Raw genomic sequence first — 18,828 nt, forward strand, 5'->3', positions numbered from 1 at the left:
GATTTCACAGTAAGGAAGGGGAACAAAATGAAGAAGTAGCTTGTGGTGGGCTCAACAAATAGTTTCACTAAGGTGACCATGCCCTAATTCTTATAGTAATCCATGAAAATGTTACCTGCATAATGAGATTTTACAGCGTTGTCTACGTGAAGGAACTTAAGCAAGAGAAATTCTTCTGATTATCCACATGTCCCTGTTGAGAGCTTCCTAACAGCCTTATAAGGAGGAAGTGAGATATGACCACCACAGAGAAGTCAGATAAGTACAGAAGCACAAGAGTTGTATAGATGCTACTCTTCCTGGCTCTGATGATAACAGAAGGGCAGTTTCACAAGATAGAAAGGAATAAACCTATAGAAGACTGAGAAAATAAGGAAACAGATACTTCCACTGGCCCTCTCTATAGAAGGAACCAGCCATGCCAATGCTTGGATCCAGTGGAATAGTTAGTACTTTGGGCCTCCAGAACTGTAAGAGAACTGATTCATCATTTTAAGCCACTAAGGTTATAGTAATAGGAAAACTATTACAAAGCTTTTGATAAGATTTTATTGTGAAATATTGGATTTAGAAAAAAGTACAAAATGTCAATGGTCAAGATGTGTACAAGGACAGTATTTCAACAGTCTATACAAGTGAACAGCTTAACAGGTTCACTGCAGAATGCATATTCAGACCAATACAATCTAAAAAGGACCGCAATATTCACAGGCTATTAATAAATAACAAGCCTAACGACCCTCACTGTTAAATGCTAATTGTGGAAAACAGGCTAAAGCACAATACGGCACACCATATTCATTTCATTACAGGTCCACATTTAAACAGTATCTGCTCATTATGTCAATACACTACAGATCCAGGACTGAGAGTCTATTACTAGCTCATAAAATTGCAAAAAATGAAGGTATAAAATAAAATCTTGGATTAAAGAGAGGGTATTTATTTAATTAAAACTACATACCGTGAAGCCCCTAAAAGGTTTTACCCCTTGGAATTCACATTATATAGATTCCTTTTAAATTTTCCTTTTAATTTCAGCATAAAGCATGGGTATGGGAAAAGAACATATTTCTTTTGCAGCAGCCCCAACAAGGTTTAACAATTATTAGTTATTTTAGAACCATAATAATCACATCATGAATTCACAAATGGCTATGAAATTGTAAAGAAAGGTAATGATTATTTTATGAATTTAGCAAGTCCAACACTAAAATCCATGTTAAGGCATTGTCTATTATGATTAAGCATAATAAATTTAAATAGACTTATATAAATTTAAAAAGACTTATGTGAAGGTTTCATAAAAACAAGTTGGCTTAATTTTCAAAGTCTGGCTCATTAAATCTCTTGCTATCACTTAAAAATGCTCTAGACTGCATTTTTCCAATTTGGACAAGTTATTTGGCTTCAGCTTATAATAAACAACAATAGAATAGCCTAGGGAAACATGAGTCATATTAAAAACTTCTCATCATTATGTGTTTGTAAGAAAACCAATGTTTGGTAACTGCTCATAATCAATGCTCATATCAAAACAAGGTTAGTAACAGCTTACTTGGAAAAAATTACCTTTGCTTGTAAGTTCCAAAGAGAAGGATCTCTCATTTTTTACATGGTGTCTAACACTCTAACAACTTAGCACTGAGCTGAAAGGCTGAACTAACACAAAGAAGGAAACCAATTACATTCTAGGCTGAAAACTATTGGATCAGATCAGTATTAGTAACACGTAACCTATTCCATCCTACCTTAACTTTGAAAGGCAATGTTAAGAACTTTGAAGCAATTTACCGATAAACCGTGCCAGAACCCCACAGTACATTTCAATTTACTCAAAGATAATCAGAGATTATGTTTTTCATATTTGCATTAAATTTAAAAATTAAGTATGGTATATATAAATATTAACTTAGGCAACCACACACATAGGGAAAGAAGATATATAGAATACTGCAGAAACAAATTTTAAAGAAATTGTATAAAAAATAAAGGAAGAACATGTAGCTGCTCATAAAAATATGAAAAAAAGGCTATAACATACAAAATAAAATAACTTTATCAGAATTATTTAAAATTAAATATTCAAGAGAAGTACTGACATCATTAAGTAAATTCAATGGCCAAGACCTTCCCTTCTCACAAACAACCAATAAAATCACCTAAGGTCTATATGCATTATCAGTTAGTTCTTAATGCAACCTCCAACACATTACTAGCATCTTTATTTTGGAAATACGCTTCTGTACATATGCATTTATATACAAACATTTATTAAACATGATTTTAAAACAAACTATGTACAAAAGATCAGCATTCCTATAAATAAAAAACATTAGGCAGCAAAAAGGCACTTGTAAGTAAAAATCTACAGTTTTTACAAAACAAAAACACATTTTTACCTGGATACTGTACATTAAACAGTAATTCCTGTATCAATAATGAAAATGGTGGGTTACTAATGTTAATAATTTGACTTTTATAAACATATTTACATATATGTTGAAATTCATTTAATAAAAGCACCATGATTTTCTAAGTTTTCATATGGAGGCAAAGTAAAAACACATCTTGCAAACCAGTGCTTACCATTTCCTTGTTTAAAAGTTTTTTTATTTCTATATTGAAAACTGTGTAAGTCAGCATAGTGTTCAGCAAAAAGGACAAAAAATTTGTTCTGACCTGTGAAAACCATACTGACTCTATTATTGCATGTTGCGTTTATAAAGAACATTACCCATGCACCCCTTTAATACTATTGCTGGAAAAAAACTTTCCTGGATAGCAAACAATTAAAAAGTTACTTCAAACCAGTTGAAGTTTTATTTAAATGCTTTACAACTTAAAAAAATGTCCCTTACAAAAGTGAGTAAGAAACACGCCAATTTCATTTGGTGTGCAAAAATATTCTTCTACTACACAGAATTTAAGGGCGTCACAGTTTTTTTTTCCAAACTTAAACTGTAAGCACAAACACTAAACAAACTAGTTCCTCAAGGAGATGTTAGTATGCTTCCACTTTTGTCAAATTTTTTACCCTTTGACAGTGCTGCAACCTGTTTGAGTAGTTCTCTGTTTTTGGCCTGTGAGAGACAAAAATATTCAAGATTTTAAAAGTTGAACTATTGAGTCATGCTAAAGAATATCACTTAATTAGTTCTTTTTATCTATAAAACCAAAATATCACTGAAATAGTAATATGTTAGGTTCCTCTAAACTGAATATGAAGAAAGAAAATTTTAGGTCATCAGTCACCTTTTTCATTATCACTGTTAACCAAAGATAGAACTGGCTACCAAAAAAATTCCATAAAGTGAATCTACTGGAATATTTTCCAGCATGAGATCCTTTAAAAGATCTCTTCTACCAAACGCATCCACTTCTTTACCTTGCCAATGGCGCTGATTTTTTAAGGCCTCTAACAGAATTACCTATTATGATCTTAAGATTTTTGTTCTTTCAGGGACCAGCGGTGTGGGTTAGCAGCTAATGTCCTCATCTTGAACACACCAGGATCCCATATGGGTGCCGGTTCTAATCCCGCAAGCTCCACTTCCCATCCCGCTCCCTGCTTGTGGCCTGGGAAAGCAATTGAGGACGGCCCAAAGCCTTGGGACCCTGCACCTGTGTGGGAGACCTGGAAGAAGTTCCTGGCTCCTGGCTTTGGATCGGCATAGCATCAGCTGTTGCGCTCACTTGGGGAGTGAATCATCAGACAGAAGATCTTTCTCTCTGTCTCTCCTCTCTGCATATCTTTCCAATAAAAATAAAATAAATCTTAAAAAAAAAAAAGATTTTTGTTCTTTCAATTGTCAATTTTTTCTGTCATTTGCCTTTGGGGTGGCACCGACTTTGAGCAGTTTTCTAACATTACTGCTTTTAATTTCAAGAAAGCTCGATTTTCTTTTTCACAAAGATTCAAAAATCTTACTTTTACAGTGTCTAAACTGAATTTGTAATTCATTATCAAATGCCTCATCCATCACTGATCTTGTCCCTTAGGCAAGAAAGCCTGACATACACTCAAAAAAGGTCTATGTAGTCCTTCAGTGTATATTTTTATATTTTGATTACCTTTACCACACTCTATTTAACTTATTAGCCACGGAAACTCAGATTGTTGACATCTGAGATGAAAATTTCTTTAGAATCCATGCTGTCTTGAAATTAATAAAACTTCCAAAACTAATATATAGCATATATTTGAAAACTATTTTCATTCTCATGTCTTGAGGTTTTCTGTTAACTACACAGGCTTTTTTTCTTTTTTAATTTAGCGGTTCATTTTATACTTGTTAGTTTCTGTATGGTTATGAAATAGTTGTGGCTTTTTACAGCATCTATATGCTTCCCTAAAGTGGTTTTATCAAATGTAAACATTTTCAAGGCTTTGAATTTCTATTTCTCCCCCTCCTCAAATTAAACCCTTTTCAACTAACACCAAAGAACTGTAAAACGAAAATATTTTCACTGGAATTACATTTGAGGGTCAAATAATTTAATGTTCAGCTGCAAGAAAGGTTTTATTTTTCTCCCCTTTTTATAGTCATTAAATAACTAAAGTGGTAATGTAAGGTTTCAAATAAAAATACAGTTTATCATTTTAAAATACCCAAACCGTAAGAAGAAAAATATTTCAGCTTTTCCCACTAAAGTCAAACAATAGGAGAAGCTGTGAGAGTGCATCAAAGGCGCATGACTGGCTGTTACAGGAAATTCAGTCACACTCTAACAATCAACGGGTTTATTACCAAGTAGCCAGTCCTAATCAGTGTGGTATCAAAAAATTTTTTTTGCTAGCTAACTTCAGTTCTAGAGCAAACAGATCAACTGGCTACAAACAAAAAACTAAAGAAACATTTTAAAGCCAAAGTTATGAGAGGCCTGCCATTTTGACCCAGAGGTCTCCATTAGATCTATAGGAATAGTATATAAAAACACTTATCCTGATATATGTAACGATTAAAATGTAGTCTTAACACTTTTTGTGTTTCTAGTATTTTAGAAGTTAACTTTCAATCTCATTTCATATGTACTCAGTATCTTATCACTAATGAATTTATTGATAAATTACGCAAGTGTTCATAATCAGTACATTAATTGCCAATAATGGGACACAATCTCAAACTTGTCATATCTTAACTGAAGCACATTAAAAGTGATTATTATATAATGAGATATTTAAATAAACATACACATGCTATTTTATCCTAAATTACTTTATAATTATATACTCGGCAGAAGTAATATGCTTATTTTCAAAGTCTTAAGTTAAAAATGTTTTAAAATGTTGGTTTAAAGGAAAAAATATCTGGATTAGGAATTGAACAGATCTTGGGTCTAACCCTGACTCACTTACCTGCTGTATAACTGAGAGCAAATCTTCTCATTTGTAAAACAGAAACTCCACCACCCACCTTCAAATGAGTTCTAAAATCTAACCAAATATATAAAATACTTAGCCTAACAGTTACTGACACACATCAATCATGTAAATGCTTCCTTTCCCCTTTTACTTACCTATGAAATGAATGGCAGGCTTTTTTTTTTTTTTTAACTTCATGCTCTTTGTGTTTAGGGGAATGTTACAATTCTTTTATTTTGATATTCAGTGTTTATTCACGGGTCTTTCATTTTATAAAGTATTCTACAGTTTTTAGAGCAAGATAAATTTTGTGTTTAATGGTTCTATTCCTTATATAAAGATTATAATTTTTGTGTTTGCCCATTTCAGCAGCGACCAGTACCAACACACTGGCTGCTAAAGAGAGAATGACAGTGTGTCTAGCAGCAACACAAAGGGGCATAACAACCAAGGTGAAATAGATAGCTTGAGGAACTTGGACTGGTGGAAGCCAGCACAGGGGAAGACCAAACGATGTAAGTTTCTATACACTATTTAGGAACTGTGACCAGCTTTATCTATAAATCAAACCTACTATACAAACCAAGGGTACTGTCAGTAGCAATATAGCACAGTCAAAATCATGTTGAAAATGTCCAATTTCGATAAACAAACTGCTCCTTGGAAAGTACTTTATTAAGCTTTGTTGATAACATAAGGGGAGGATTTTGCTTCAGTTAATTACTCAGTATTAAAAATTGAGTATGAGAGCAGGTGTTTAACTTAGAGGCTGAAGTGCGGCCAGGGTATTGGCATAGTGGTTGCAAAGACACTGCCTGCAATGCGAGCACCCCATATGTGCACTGGTTCTTGTCCAGGCTGCTCCACTTCCAATCCTCCCTGCTAATGGCAAGAGCAGAGCAGCAGGACAGTCCAAGTGTTTATTCGGCCCTACACTCACATGGGAGACACAAACGATGCTTATCTCTGCCTGGCATTGCCCTAATCTTTGCAGCCATTAGAGGGATGAACCAGCAGACAGAAAATCTAACTGTTCGAAATAAACAAATCTTTAAAAATTTTAAAGACTCTGGCATCAATACTAAAGGGCCTGGAGTCAGTACTCAGTTCAAGCTCCTCACAACAGCCTCCTGCTAATGCAGACCCAGAGGCAAGCAGTGAAGCCTCAAGTAACCGACTTCCTGCCATGCACAAGGAACAGACCTAAAGTGAGTTCCTAGCTTCAGCACTGTCCCATCAATCACTGTGGGCATTTAGGAAATGAGCCCACAGATGTAAGCTCTCCACTTCTCAAATAAATAACTATGTAAGGGTAGTAGTACACAATAAGCCTGCTACAGTGATGTATGCTATGAGCCATCTCCCAGGTCAGAGGGCAATAGGTATTTCCATAAATAACAACTCACTATCTCAACACCTGATATGTCCCAATTCCTTTTCTTAATGAGGCTCCTCTTCATAATAGTCAAGCCAGACAAGTTATGATCTATACAAGTATCTGAAATTCAACAGGTTCCTATCCTGTACTCGCTGTAAGCTACTTATGAAAAAATACAAAGAATACAAATCCAGTTAGATCAGCAAATACCCCTTGATGTTATGTTTAAAAACATGACATTATAATTCCTTCCGTCTGAAGCTAAAGCCTTCTAATCAATCTGAAGACTGTGTTGCATCTTCATGTTTTTAAGATTTAAAACAATCTTAAAATCTGTTACTCAAATTTCTACAAATATCATAATTTGTAAATCAGAGAGCATACAACATTAAACGGAATGTATGAAGCCCAGGTAACAATAAGCCTTAAAAATCTGTACCCACGTTAGACGCACACTATTTCTGCATGAATTTCATTAGTTGCCACTGTAGGTTCCTGTAGTGACACTCAATTTTCCCATTTAATTATTCTATGTATTTAAATCCTGCATAATATATTTTCCCATGCTGTGAGATAGAGGTGGGTGACTAGCTAGTGGCAAACAGCAGAGGCCTATTCAGCACTTCATAAACCACATTCACAGGTTAGATTATACCACTATATACATAATAAATGCGTCCACTCAGGATTCCTATAAATTGGTGGCATTTACTCACCTCCATTCCCATTATCTGAACAGAAATAGTAAGAATGATTGCTATCAAAGATCTTTCACATAATTTCCAGGAATCAGATTTTTATACTTTTCTTTAAGTTGAATGATTAATTGCACCTACTCCAATAAAGCCTCCTTTGATAACCTCATTTGAACTTTAGGTAACATTTTCAAGATTAATGTACTGACATTACATAATCAGTCAGAACTAAAAACAAACCAAAATGGACAACATATGGGTACCAATAACAATCTTGACAATAAATGCTATTACATGTTAAATGCTGTTATAATTTTGTCCCCTTTGCCTAAAATTTCACACAAATAGCATCATTTACCTGAAGCTGCTCCACAGTTTCTTTGTGAGCTTTTTCCATGCTGTTCATCTTTGTTCTCAAGTTTGATTCTTGATATTGAAAATCTGCCTTTAGTTCTGTTAACTGAGATAAAAGAAAAAAAGGCCTAGGTGCCTGTATCCACATGCATGTAAACTGCACGTACAGACAAACGTACCGCTTAATCTTTACAATAAACCAACATGCCTTTATAAAAGTAGAATATTTAATAGTTTCTTGGGCTTTATGATTTATTTAATTTGTTCTGTGGAATGTCCTCTATGTATAATTAATTTTTACTATAGTATAGTCTCAATATTGAGGCAATTAAGTAATCATTAGTAAAAGTAATAAGCTGCTTTTTTGTTTTTAAGCAATTTCATTGGAAACAGTGTACGGCAACTGGTCCACCAACATGAAACCTTAATGGGTAATACTTCGGAGAAGGTCTCAATTAAAACGTATTTCACATTACTATAAACAAAATAAAGAAAGTGTTATCTTTTTGAAGCAACATTGCAGAGATAAAATGAATGTTTAATATGAAGGATGCATATAAAGGAAGAGTATGAAGCCTCCAGGATCAAAAGTTGCACTGCTCTTGTTTTTAAAACATTTCTAGATTATGTACTCAAAAGTACCTAATGCAAGGTAAAACACAGAAATACCCAAGTACATAAATCACTGAAATCCAAGTGACTAGATTGAAGGAGGAAGACAGATTACAAAGAATTTGTGCGACATCAAGCAGAGAAGGAAAACAGAGTTTTTAGGATGATAACTACATGTTTCTCCTAGATATGATAAAGTATATTTCAAGACTGCAAACTAAGACACTTAATCTAATCATACTATCAGAACCACGTAAAAGCAGTTTCAGTTATTTTTGCCATTTCTTTCCATTTCATAAGCTCTACAAGTCTATATTTTTTCTTTTGTAACTGCCCAGCAGTTGGGAAACTCAAAGACATAGGATAGTAAACAGGAAGGAATTAGTGGTATCTTACACTCTTGTTTTAAAAATGAAAACAAAACAAAAGGCCTTCCCCTTGTCATATTCAAAGTATAATGACATTTTCTCTCAACTTTATTATGAAAGTAGCCCTATTCTGCAATGCCAGTTCATAAGAGAACAACTGAAATAATTACTCTATTCACTACACTGAGCTCTCTGCAAGTCAGGAACTTCAAAAGATAAATGTTATCTATTCCTTTTTGTATTCCTGTGAATCAGTTTATGATTCTAGCCATCACTAAATAACTACATAATAAAATCAGGAAAAGAATTTGGTTGCCCTAAATTTATAAGGATTATAAATTGTATATAAATCTATAAATTTATAAAGTTGCAAATGTGAAGCTACTTGAGGTTTACAGCTATCATTTCTTACAATGCTATTTTCAATATCAATGTGTATAAAAAATTCTAGCAATAAAACCTCCAATTTTCAAGCAACAGTCAAAATGTAGATCTTTCAGTGAACCATATTCTTACCTTTTTGTCTTTCTCTAAAATTGTCTGGTCTCTTTGCTGTAAGAGACGCTTAAGCGACATCACTTCTTCTTTCAGTTGACTTATGAGGACAAAATTGTCTGTTCCCCCACTATCTGCTGACTGATTTATAGAGCTACTAAAAAGAAAAAAGTAAAGCACAGTTAAATGAAGTAGAAAAGAAATCAGCAGGTGTTCAAATTGCATAAATTAGACAATTCCACAAACATCCTTAAGGCTAATGCAAAAAAATATGTACCTGACAGAAATGGATGCAACTGGCAAATTACCTTACTAATGGCACACATTACATACACCTGCAGAAATATAATTCAGTATTAGCTTTTAGGGGGTCAATACTTCTAGTGTAAAGCAATAGGCAGCCAATTTGTACAGTAACATCAGTAAACTTTTGGCTAATGAACTAAAACAAAGTCAAGCTCATAATATTTTAAGTCTAAAAACATTTTCTAAGCAGGTCAATTTAAAAATATCACAATTAGATTTGTGTTTCTTTGAAAAAGAATAATGAAGATAAAGAGAATATTCTCTAGTATTTTTTTTTCACAGCCCAAATTTATTCCCAATAGAGCATAGTTCAGTGCCACTTTCTTATTGCCAAAATTAATTTTTAAATGATTATGCTTATTCTTCTCAGTGACTCAAATAAGCCAAATAGAAAATACATGTTTGTTCTTAACTGACAATCTACTGTAACTGTTCAATTCAGCTGAATTTTTTAACAAAAAAAGAATTAATTTTTACCTATCTCCATTAGATGGCTTGGTTTCCAATTTGGGCTTTTTCTTTGGAGTTTCATTCTGGATTGCTGCAGAGGATTTATGGCTGAAACCAAGCAATAATAATAATTAAAGTAAAAGCAGCAGAAGTACTAGAGAAGTTATTCTTTCTCCTCAAAAACATTAGTGAACACTAATGACTTTTCATAGAGATGTAACAAAGTTTAAAAGGCTATCACATATGAAAGCATAAATTTCAAATAATTCAGAAAACTTATTTATGCATTTACCTCTGTTTCCATAGTCCCTGCTCTTGTTCTGGACTTAAACTGCTGATTCTGAAAAATACATAAATGACATCTGGTAACATTTATTTAACACACCCACATTTAACAGCAGTTTTTTCTCAATGGAATCACCCCATTGCAATTCTGCAGTTAATTATAAGGCACATACATGATGTTGGTCCTCTAAAAAACCATCATCTAATGATGTAATAGTCAACTTGGGTAAGATCATTCAATAATACTTACACGTACAAAACAGTATAATGAATTTATTAGAAAATACATGATGAAGTTGATCATCAAGCTCATGTGACTATGACCTCACATGGTGCTGTCAGTGTCCTGGCTGCTACCACTTCTGATCAGTTAGTTATCAGCACAAATTCTAAGAAAAGCACGGGAAGATGACCCAACAGCTTGGTCCCTTGTCACCCACAGGGAGACACAGATACAGTTTCTGGATCTTGGTTTCTCTCAGCCCAGGACTGGCCATTGTGGCCATCTGGGGACAATCAGTGGTTGAAACACCAACCTCTTTCTTCACCTAAGTAAGTCAATTTAAAAAGATTTACTACTGCTTAATTTTTCAAGTTATTTATTTATGTATTTATGTATTTATTTTGAGAGACAAATTTTACAAAGAGAAGCATAGACAGCTCTTACATCGATTCGTTCAATCCTCAAATGGCCACAACGGCCAGAGCAGAGCCGATCCAAAGCCAGGAGCCAGAAGCTTCTTCCAGGTCTCTCACGTGGCTGCAGGGCCCAAGGCATTCTCTACTGCTCTCCCAGGCCAGAAGTTTAACAAACAGACTATCTTCCTTAGGATCAGCTATAAATAACAAGTTGGGGAAGTAGCAGCTCTAATTGTATCAAGTATAATCATTCCATATCAACTGGTGAATGACTGCCATCTCTATTAATCAGTCACATGAACTGATAGCACTAGCCATTGTTCTGAACCTAAGAATACGAACAGAAGGAATACAGGAATAGAGAGATCCATTCCTGGATCAAGAATAAACCGAGTGCCACTCCCTGCCACCCCTCTCAGGGTTAACCACATAGATCAAAAACACATTTCACAAAGTTCTTCTAATCCATTCAATTCTAAACAGGACCATACAAACTGGTTGCCTGTTACCAAATGGTTTACACTCACTGAAAACAAGGATTTCCTAAGTGACAGAAAGGAAAATATCTTTTGAAATCAATACTGTCTTCTTTCACTTTACTTCTGAAACCTCTTCTACTTAGAAAAGATGAGGTTACTATCATCTTATTTGATCCACATCAACTTACTCAATTGTGTGCTTTCAACATGTTAGGACAAATATATAAAAATGTCAAGGAAAAAGAATCATTCCCAGACTGTCTAAGTAGTGCTGGCATAAACCATGATACCACATAGTTACGTTCTCATATTTTACAGCAACAAGTAAAAACAAACATGTATCCTTGGGATCTTGCCAAAAACAATATTTTTTAAAATAGTTTAAAAACAACAGCAAGAAGTTACTGTAGTCTACCAATGTCAAATGCAAAAAGCACTACAAAATGGTAGAAGCATTAGTGCCTCACTAAGTCTGATGAACTAATACATTAGGTGCTTGTGCACGACTTAGAATCACCATTTATTAGACAGAATTCATCAGAGTATTTCCCAAAGATCCCAGCATAATTTTCCAATACATGGCAGATACTGGTTTTCTGTACATTAGATCTTCAATAGCTACCTGAATCTTTAGAGAAATTTAGGTACAAACAACAATCCTAATCTTCATACAAATTTAGGATCGATGAATTTTGAAAATGGGTACGTGGTATGTCGCCAGTTTTTCATCTTCATTTATAAGTGTAGAACTTAAGTTACAATGTTCTTGGCTTTTCCATGAGGATTAATACCACATTTTCACAAACTCCTAAACATACTGAGTTAGGACATTAACACATTTAATATCACATTAAGATATTATTACCCCAACAAGGTCACTTTTAGAATCAAGTACTTGTCTTAGAATGGAGGTTTTATCTATGTGTATTTAAAATAGCAACAACAAAAAAGTACCAACTAGTTCAAAATGTCATTTCTCACAGAAGACAGTGCTACAACATGCTCTTTCAAAAGATCAACTATGTATTTCCAAGATTCTGGATTAAAATTTCTTTTACTAAATATACACCTAGGGAAATTCTCACAATTATTTACATACAAGAAAAAATTATGCCTTATAATTTAAATCATGAAAGAATTAAGTCGGGTGCACATGGATTCCCCTTTTTACAGTCAAAATTGTATTAACTCCCAAAATATCCTCTTTCTGACTACTAAGGGAAGCAGTGAAGCACACCCCGTTTGTGCAATTTTACATACTGCATACCGTGGGAACAGAGCCTTCCACACTCCAGAGACCGACCATGGGACAGCAAACTAGATGCACCCAGTCACAGCCACAGGAGGCACCCACATGGCAGGGAGGATTCAGAAGCATGATTTGCCCAGTACTTACTTGTGATGGCTACTGCTATGACGATGATGATGGTGGTGATGGTGGTGCTTTGAATGATGCTGGTCTTTCTCGGGAAGAGATGAAGATGAATTTGAATGTGAGGACCCCAGAGTCTTCCTTTGCTCTTTCGTCTTCTGTAAAACTCTCTTGTATGATAAGGTACAGAGCCAGCACAACAACTTCCCATCAACCTTTTAAGAAAACACTTCCATTAAATTAACTGTAAGCATAACCTACTGAAAAGGCTGTCATCATAAACTGCTCACTTTTGGCCACACTGCTACAAATGAAGCTTATGTGAGACAAGAATACACAGGTTTTACAAAATGCAAATAATTTACAAACTTTCTTAAACCTTTGGGAAAATGCATGTTTGATGGATTATAAAATTAATGAAGGCAGTATAAAAACTTCTATCAGTTTTGATGCATTTTTATTTGGAGACATTGATTTTTATTTCTTCAAAATCAGCATAAGTTGATAAACTTTCATGAAATCTACTCAACATCCTTTTTTTTTTTTTTAAATTGTAAAGGCAGATATACAGAAAGGAGGAGAAACACAGAGGAGGATCCTACCTCCAATGGTTCACTCCTCAAGTGAGCGCAATGACTGGAGCTGAGCCAATCTGAAGCCGGAGCCAAGAGCTCTTCCGGGTCACGGGTGCAGGGTCCCAAGGATTTGGGCCATCCTCAACTGCTGTCCTAGGCCACAAGCAGGGACTGGATGGGAAGCAGGGCTGCCAGGATTAAAACCGGTGCCCATATGGGATTCCAGCAGTGCAAGGCGAGGACTTTAATCACTATGCTATCACGCTGGGCCCTACTCGACATTCTTAAATCACTTTGTAAAATAAGGCATTTCCTCCTAAAGTAAATACTAAGAATTTACAAAAATAAGAAAGACTATATGAGTCATATAGTGCATCGTCATTATCCTTGGTTTTGCATTTGCAAATAAGCCTGTCTGATTAATAATTTTTATCAAGTCAACGTCTGTCACAATTTTATGATCATTCAAGCCAATGCAGAGTGTCAAAAAGGATTGACAAATCTGTCAACAGATAACACATGTTCCCAAACAAGCTGGAATAACGTGACTAGGGACAGGTGTTTCAATTCTCATATGTAAAAAGTACCATTTAATTCCACAGTTTTAAGTAAGAACTTTGATGTTCACAAATAGTAATGCTTAAGCGCTGTATTGCATTCCGAAGCTTCACAACGCTTTAATCTGCCTTCTGGAGAAACAACATGTGCAGTTCAGACATCACTGTGCTGATGGCAAAGGTGCAATTAAAGCAAACCCAAATTTATACATACGTATGTGTCTATATACATATATATAAACATAAAAATCAGCTGACCAATACACATTGAGCAGGAACAGAAATCTAATACTGCATTTCCTTTAGGAGCAATGGTTGAGTGTGGTAACTCTATAGACTACAACTACCACAAAAAATAAGCAACAGCTGCATGTGTGCTAAAGGGTAATAAAAAACTCCTTCCCAAATTTACTAGTAAGAAAGAGACTACCTTGTGTTTGTATTTATAGGATAAATGATAGAGGGACACGCTTTACAAGTAGAACATACGTACGGGTGTGCAAGAATCTGCAGGAACCTCCCAGAGAACCATCTACCAAAATCAACTGAAACTGACAAGAGTGGGAATGCCAATCAGCAGGTTGTCACACTCTTACGTCATTGTAGGCAGAGAAAAACAATAATTTCAAAATAAAAGCTCCAGTTGGCACTGTAGCCTAGCAGCTACAATCCTCACCTTGAACGCTCTGGGATCCCATATGGGTGCCGGTTCTAGTCCCGGCAGCTCCACTTCCCATCCAGCTCCCTGCCTGTGGCCTGGGAAAGCAGTTGAAGATGGCCCAAAGCCTTGGGACCCTGCACCTGTGTAGAAGACCTGGAAGAAGCTCCTGACTCCAGGCTTCAGATTGACTCTGCAGTGGCCACTATGGCCACCTAGGGAGTGAATCATCAGACTGAATACCTGCTCTCTGTCCTTCCTCCACTCTGTATATCTGACTTTACAATAAAAATAAATGAATCTGTAAAAAAATAACACAATAAAAGCTCCAACCATAAGGCACAAGACTTAACTGTATGTACTATGTCCCACACTAAAGATTTTTTTTCATATCAAGAACTTCAAATGATCACCAAAAGGGTAAAGTGGGTGAAATGTTTTGATAGCATTTACTGAGTCTCAAAACAAAACAAAAACAAACAAAAAAAAGGGACACGTACATAGAACACCACTACATCATTCTGTTGAAGTATAGTAATCCTAAATGATGAACATGTATCTACAAGACACTAGTAAGAATAAAACATGGCATTGAAACTGCCCACTTTCAAGGACAAAAAGGCAAGATCTCTAACTTGTTTGGTATTTTTTTTAACTTGCAGAGGATATAAAAGCATAAATAAAATATACCTTTCTTCTTCCTTCCTCCTTCCGATCAAAAGCACACTGCTGTTTGCACTGTTCACAAGTCTGAGGTGGTCCATACTTTTTTTCTGAATTTGTGCAACGCTGACACTTGGTACCAATAAATGCCGCAATTATGTTACAGTACTGACAAGGTTTGGGCTGAAAAGAGACACACATTTTAACTGTGATGCTTAAAAATATTAAGAATCTGCTGCATAAAGCATATCCTGTATTGCAGCAGCTTATATTTTTCTAAGATCAAGAAAATCAGCCAGTAAAAACTTGTTTACCGTCAAGATTGTCATTATTATATTCAATAATATTTATCACTGCTCAATTATTTATTTCTCAAGCAAGAAAAGTCTTTGTTATTTTGTTGGAATATTTACTTCAGAGTCACAAAGTATGTTATGTAACACAAAACATCCACCAAAAGTTTCAAAAAGTGAAAATAAAGGTACTCATACACAGAAAGCTCTCATGTATCCCGAATTTGGGAAAATAAGCTTCTACTAATTTAGAATCCTGATAAACTTGATGACCTTATTACTGATTCAAAAAAAAGTTAACATTTCATCATACCACAAATCAGATGACATAGGAAAGATACAAGTAGTTTAAGTAGTTTTCAGCTTAAAAAAAAAAAAAAAGGTGTAAGACATTAAATACTAAGTCTAAGAACCATACAAGAATTTACTTTGACATCCACAGATAATTCAGCATCTAGATCAATTACAGTATTAGGATAACATTCCAATAATGACTGTAATATTCAAAAGACCATATTTTCCTTTTTCCACAAACTTCCTGCAATAAAAATGTGTCAGCTGACCCTTGCTAGCGTAGCAGCATGCGCACTGCCAATGAAGGCTGCAGTATGTAACCAATTCTGAGGAGGGAAAGTCTGATGATGCAAACCTGAACAAGGTGGTTCTCCCTCTCTAGGGCGCTGCTTCTTTCAATCTCTAAACAATGGCTTTTAAAGAGTAACCTTGTGGTTTTTCACACTAAATTCAAAAATAAAACATTGATATGATTCAAATGTTTTTAGGTGTGAACTTCTCAGACTGCCTACAGAAAACTTCATGAAATATTTTGACCTATTAAAACACGTACAAACATACCACATTTTAAACAGTCAGCCTTTAAGATAAAACTGACCAGTAACAACAAGCAATGAAAATATAAGACACACTCACCGTCCCAAATTGCTTCACATTTTGAGCACACTTCTTACAAATTGTGTTCGTTTTGCTGAAAAAGAAATTACAGATGGAAGATCAATCTTTTGTATGTCTCTGAGGTAATGAGCACAATAATTACCTAGGAGTCCTAGGTCTACCGTGCTAAGAACTGATGGTAAACCATACTTTTCCTAGTTCTTTTTCATTAACTTAGAACAATCTCCTTATTCGTTGGTGTGTGGATTTCAAAAGAAAATCCTGGTGCTCCCTCTCCAGTGCAGGTCACTCGGCATCAGCATCCACCTCTGCAATCTCTTTCTTGGCTGTTCTCCATTAGGAAGAAACTACTTGTCCATCTCCCAGGTTACTTACTTCTAAGTGTCCTCACCCCACAATCGGCTGCGCAAACGCAGGTGCCGACAGTGACCAGACGTTACCAGACTCACTGCTAAAAGAAGGCAGCTGGTAACACCACAGACCTTTCCTCAGACCCACTCACATTTTATCCCCTATAGCTTCATAAGTAACCCTTCATCCTTCCATTTTTCTTAGTGTGGCTGTACATTTCCTATGGGAGAACATTACCCTTTACTTTCTTCTGTGAAGTCCATGCAATAAAAGATAACCCACTGTTAGAATTCTCAACAACGTCTCTGAGAATATCTAAAATTTACAACAGGAAGTTTCAGAGACTAAAACACTTTTTAAAATAATACATATAACCGGTTTAAAACCCTTAAGGACGCCTTACAGAGAACACTTCTGTTTTTGGCAGACCAAAACAAGCACAGTATACGAACCTCTCTTGTTGGAATTCTGATCTGCAGTAAGTGCATTTTACAATAGGATGTGCAATCCGACATTCCTGCAACAAGACATCAGTCAGTATCTACCTCCAAGTCCCAAATCTCACTTTTTGGTAGCAAATTATCACTAAACCGAGTCAGACTCCTAAAACGACAATGAACCGGGCCCCCAGTGTAAAGCCAGCAGAGTGCTGCCCTGTAAGCGGCCGATCCTGATCAAATTCCTTAGGGAAGGCAGGGGTGTCTTTGTCTATCACTCGTGGGGCCACACTACACATAAATTAACAAAGCTGACAGAGCTCTTTTCAAGCAATGGTTATAAGGGGAACTACTTATTTGCACTGATGCTCACAGACAGCATTCCAGCTCGAACGCGATGGGAGGAATTGCAAAGCATAGAGCATTCTGTTCCCAAACCAGCTAGCCTTTCCCAGAGAGAGGAGGAGGAGGATGCCAGCAGCTTTGCGGCTTCGGGTTCCTAGCAACAAAGTGCGGACACTGTCCCCTGCCTCCTGATGTAAGGACGACACTGGCCACCTGAAGGAAAGCCTCTCCAGCCGGGGGTCTCTGCGGCAGAGACAGGTGGCTGCTTCACTCAGACCCACCCGAGACCGCCCGGACGCCGACAGGACGGGCCCCTCCTGGTCTGCCGGGAAAACCGTCTCCTTTCTCGGGGCTCTGCCAGGCTGCATGTCAAGGCCAGGAAGGAAAAGGGAGCCCGGGTCCCAGCGACACCAGGACTCCAAACCATCCCCCGGACAGACGCTCGGTGCTCGTGAGAACACAGCTGCAGCGCTGCGGCCACCCAGCACCCTCGGCCCAAGCACTGGAAACCCCGGCGGCCCGCCACCCACGGACCTTGCAGAGCTGCTGGCCCTGGGAGAGCTCCTCGAAGGGATAGCGCTGGGTACACTTGGTGCAGGCGTACAGGGCCGAGGCCGCCATCCTGCCCCCTCAGTCTCCTCCTCCTCCGCCGCCGCCGCCCGCTCCGAGGCGGGGCCCTCCGGGGAACTCGGCCTCCGCCGCTGCGGCCCCTGCTTCCCGAGCTCCCCGCGGACGCCGCCGTCTCCCTCCGCCTCCACGTCCGTCCCAGCCCGCCCGGCAGCGCCGTCCCAGCCCCGGCCGCTTCAGGTGCTCACAGCGGCGGAGGGAGACGGAGCCCAGAGTTCGGGGCGGTTTCGCAGCACCGTCGCGGATCCGCTTCCTCCTCGGACTCCCTTCCCCAGCCCCGATTGGCTGCGGTGGCTGCCACGTCACCCGCTCGCTCCGCCCCACGCCTCAGCCCAGCTACGCAGGGCGCTCCCACAAAGGGCGGAAGTGACCGGCCAATGAGGGCCCGGCGCTCGCAGCGCGCGAAAGCCGCTCCACGTCGGCCCCGCCCAGCGGCGCGGCTCGGGGTGCGAGCGCCCGGGTCCAGCCGGGCGAGGGGTCGCCCAGGTGTCACCCCGGCTGCTGCGTTGTTTTTTTTTTTTTTCCTCGACTTCTATTGGGGCCGAGCATTAGGCCCCGCCTCAGCGTACTTCACCTGGAGAGGCGTCCCCCACTCAAACTCGGGTTGTCTCA

At 37.5% G+C, this 18,828-nt stretch overlaps 1 protein-coding gene across 8 annotated transcripts in view; it reads right to left on the reverse strand.

The window, feature by feature from the left end:
• Nucleotides 1–18,385, reverse strand: part of FAM76B (family with sequence similarity 76 member B) — a 35,362-nt gene extending 16,977 nt beyond the window's left edge. For 2 of the 8 annotated variants that reach the window (XM_040976833.1, XM_040976832.1), the window contains exons 1-9: nt 18,124–18,378; nt 17,260–17,324; nt 16,475–16,529; nt 15,279–15,434; nt 12,823–13,013; nt 10,316–10,363; nt 10,051–10,131; nt 9,289–9,424; nt 7,797–7,898 (exon numbers count right to left, since the gene is read on the reverse strand). In XM_040976833.1, coding sequence (XP_040832767.1) covers nt 7,797–7,898; nt 9,289–9,424; nt 10,051–10,131; nt 10,316–10,363; nt 12,823–13,013; nt 15,279–15,434; nt 16,475–16,529; nt 17,260–17,324; nt 18,124–18,210 — 921 coding nt within the window. In that variant the 5' untranslated portion in view covers nt 18,211–18,378. Of the gene's footprint in view, nt 1–53; nt 3,084–7,796; nt 7,899–9,288; nt 9,425–10,003; nt 10,016–10,050; nt 10,132–10,315; nt 10,364–10,764; nt 10,786–12,822; nt 13,014–15,278; nt 15,435–16,474; nt 16,530–17,259; nt 17,325–18,123 lie in introns of those variants that run through there. The other 6 variants (XM_040976836.1, XM_040976835.1, XM_040976834.1 and 3 more) reach the window with 6 other exon arrangements.
• Between the last annotated feature and the right edge of the window lie 443 nt (nt 18,386–18,828).

Source organism: Ochotona curzoniae, unplaced genomic scaffold (genome assembly GCF_017591425.1).
Source record: "Ochotona curzoniae isolate NIBS_2020 unplaced genomic scaffold, NIBS_Ocur_1.0 contig_2723, whole genome shotgun sequence".
NCBI lineage: Eukaryota > Metazoa > Chordata > Mammalia > Lagomorpha > Ochotonidae > Ochotona > Ochotona curzoniae.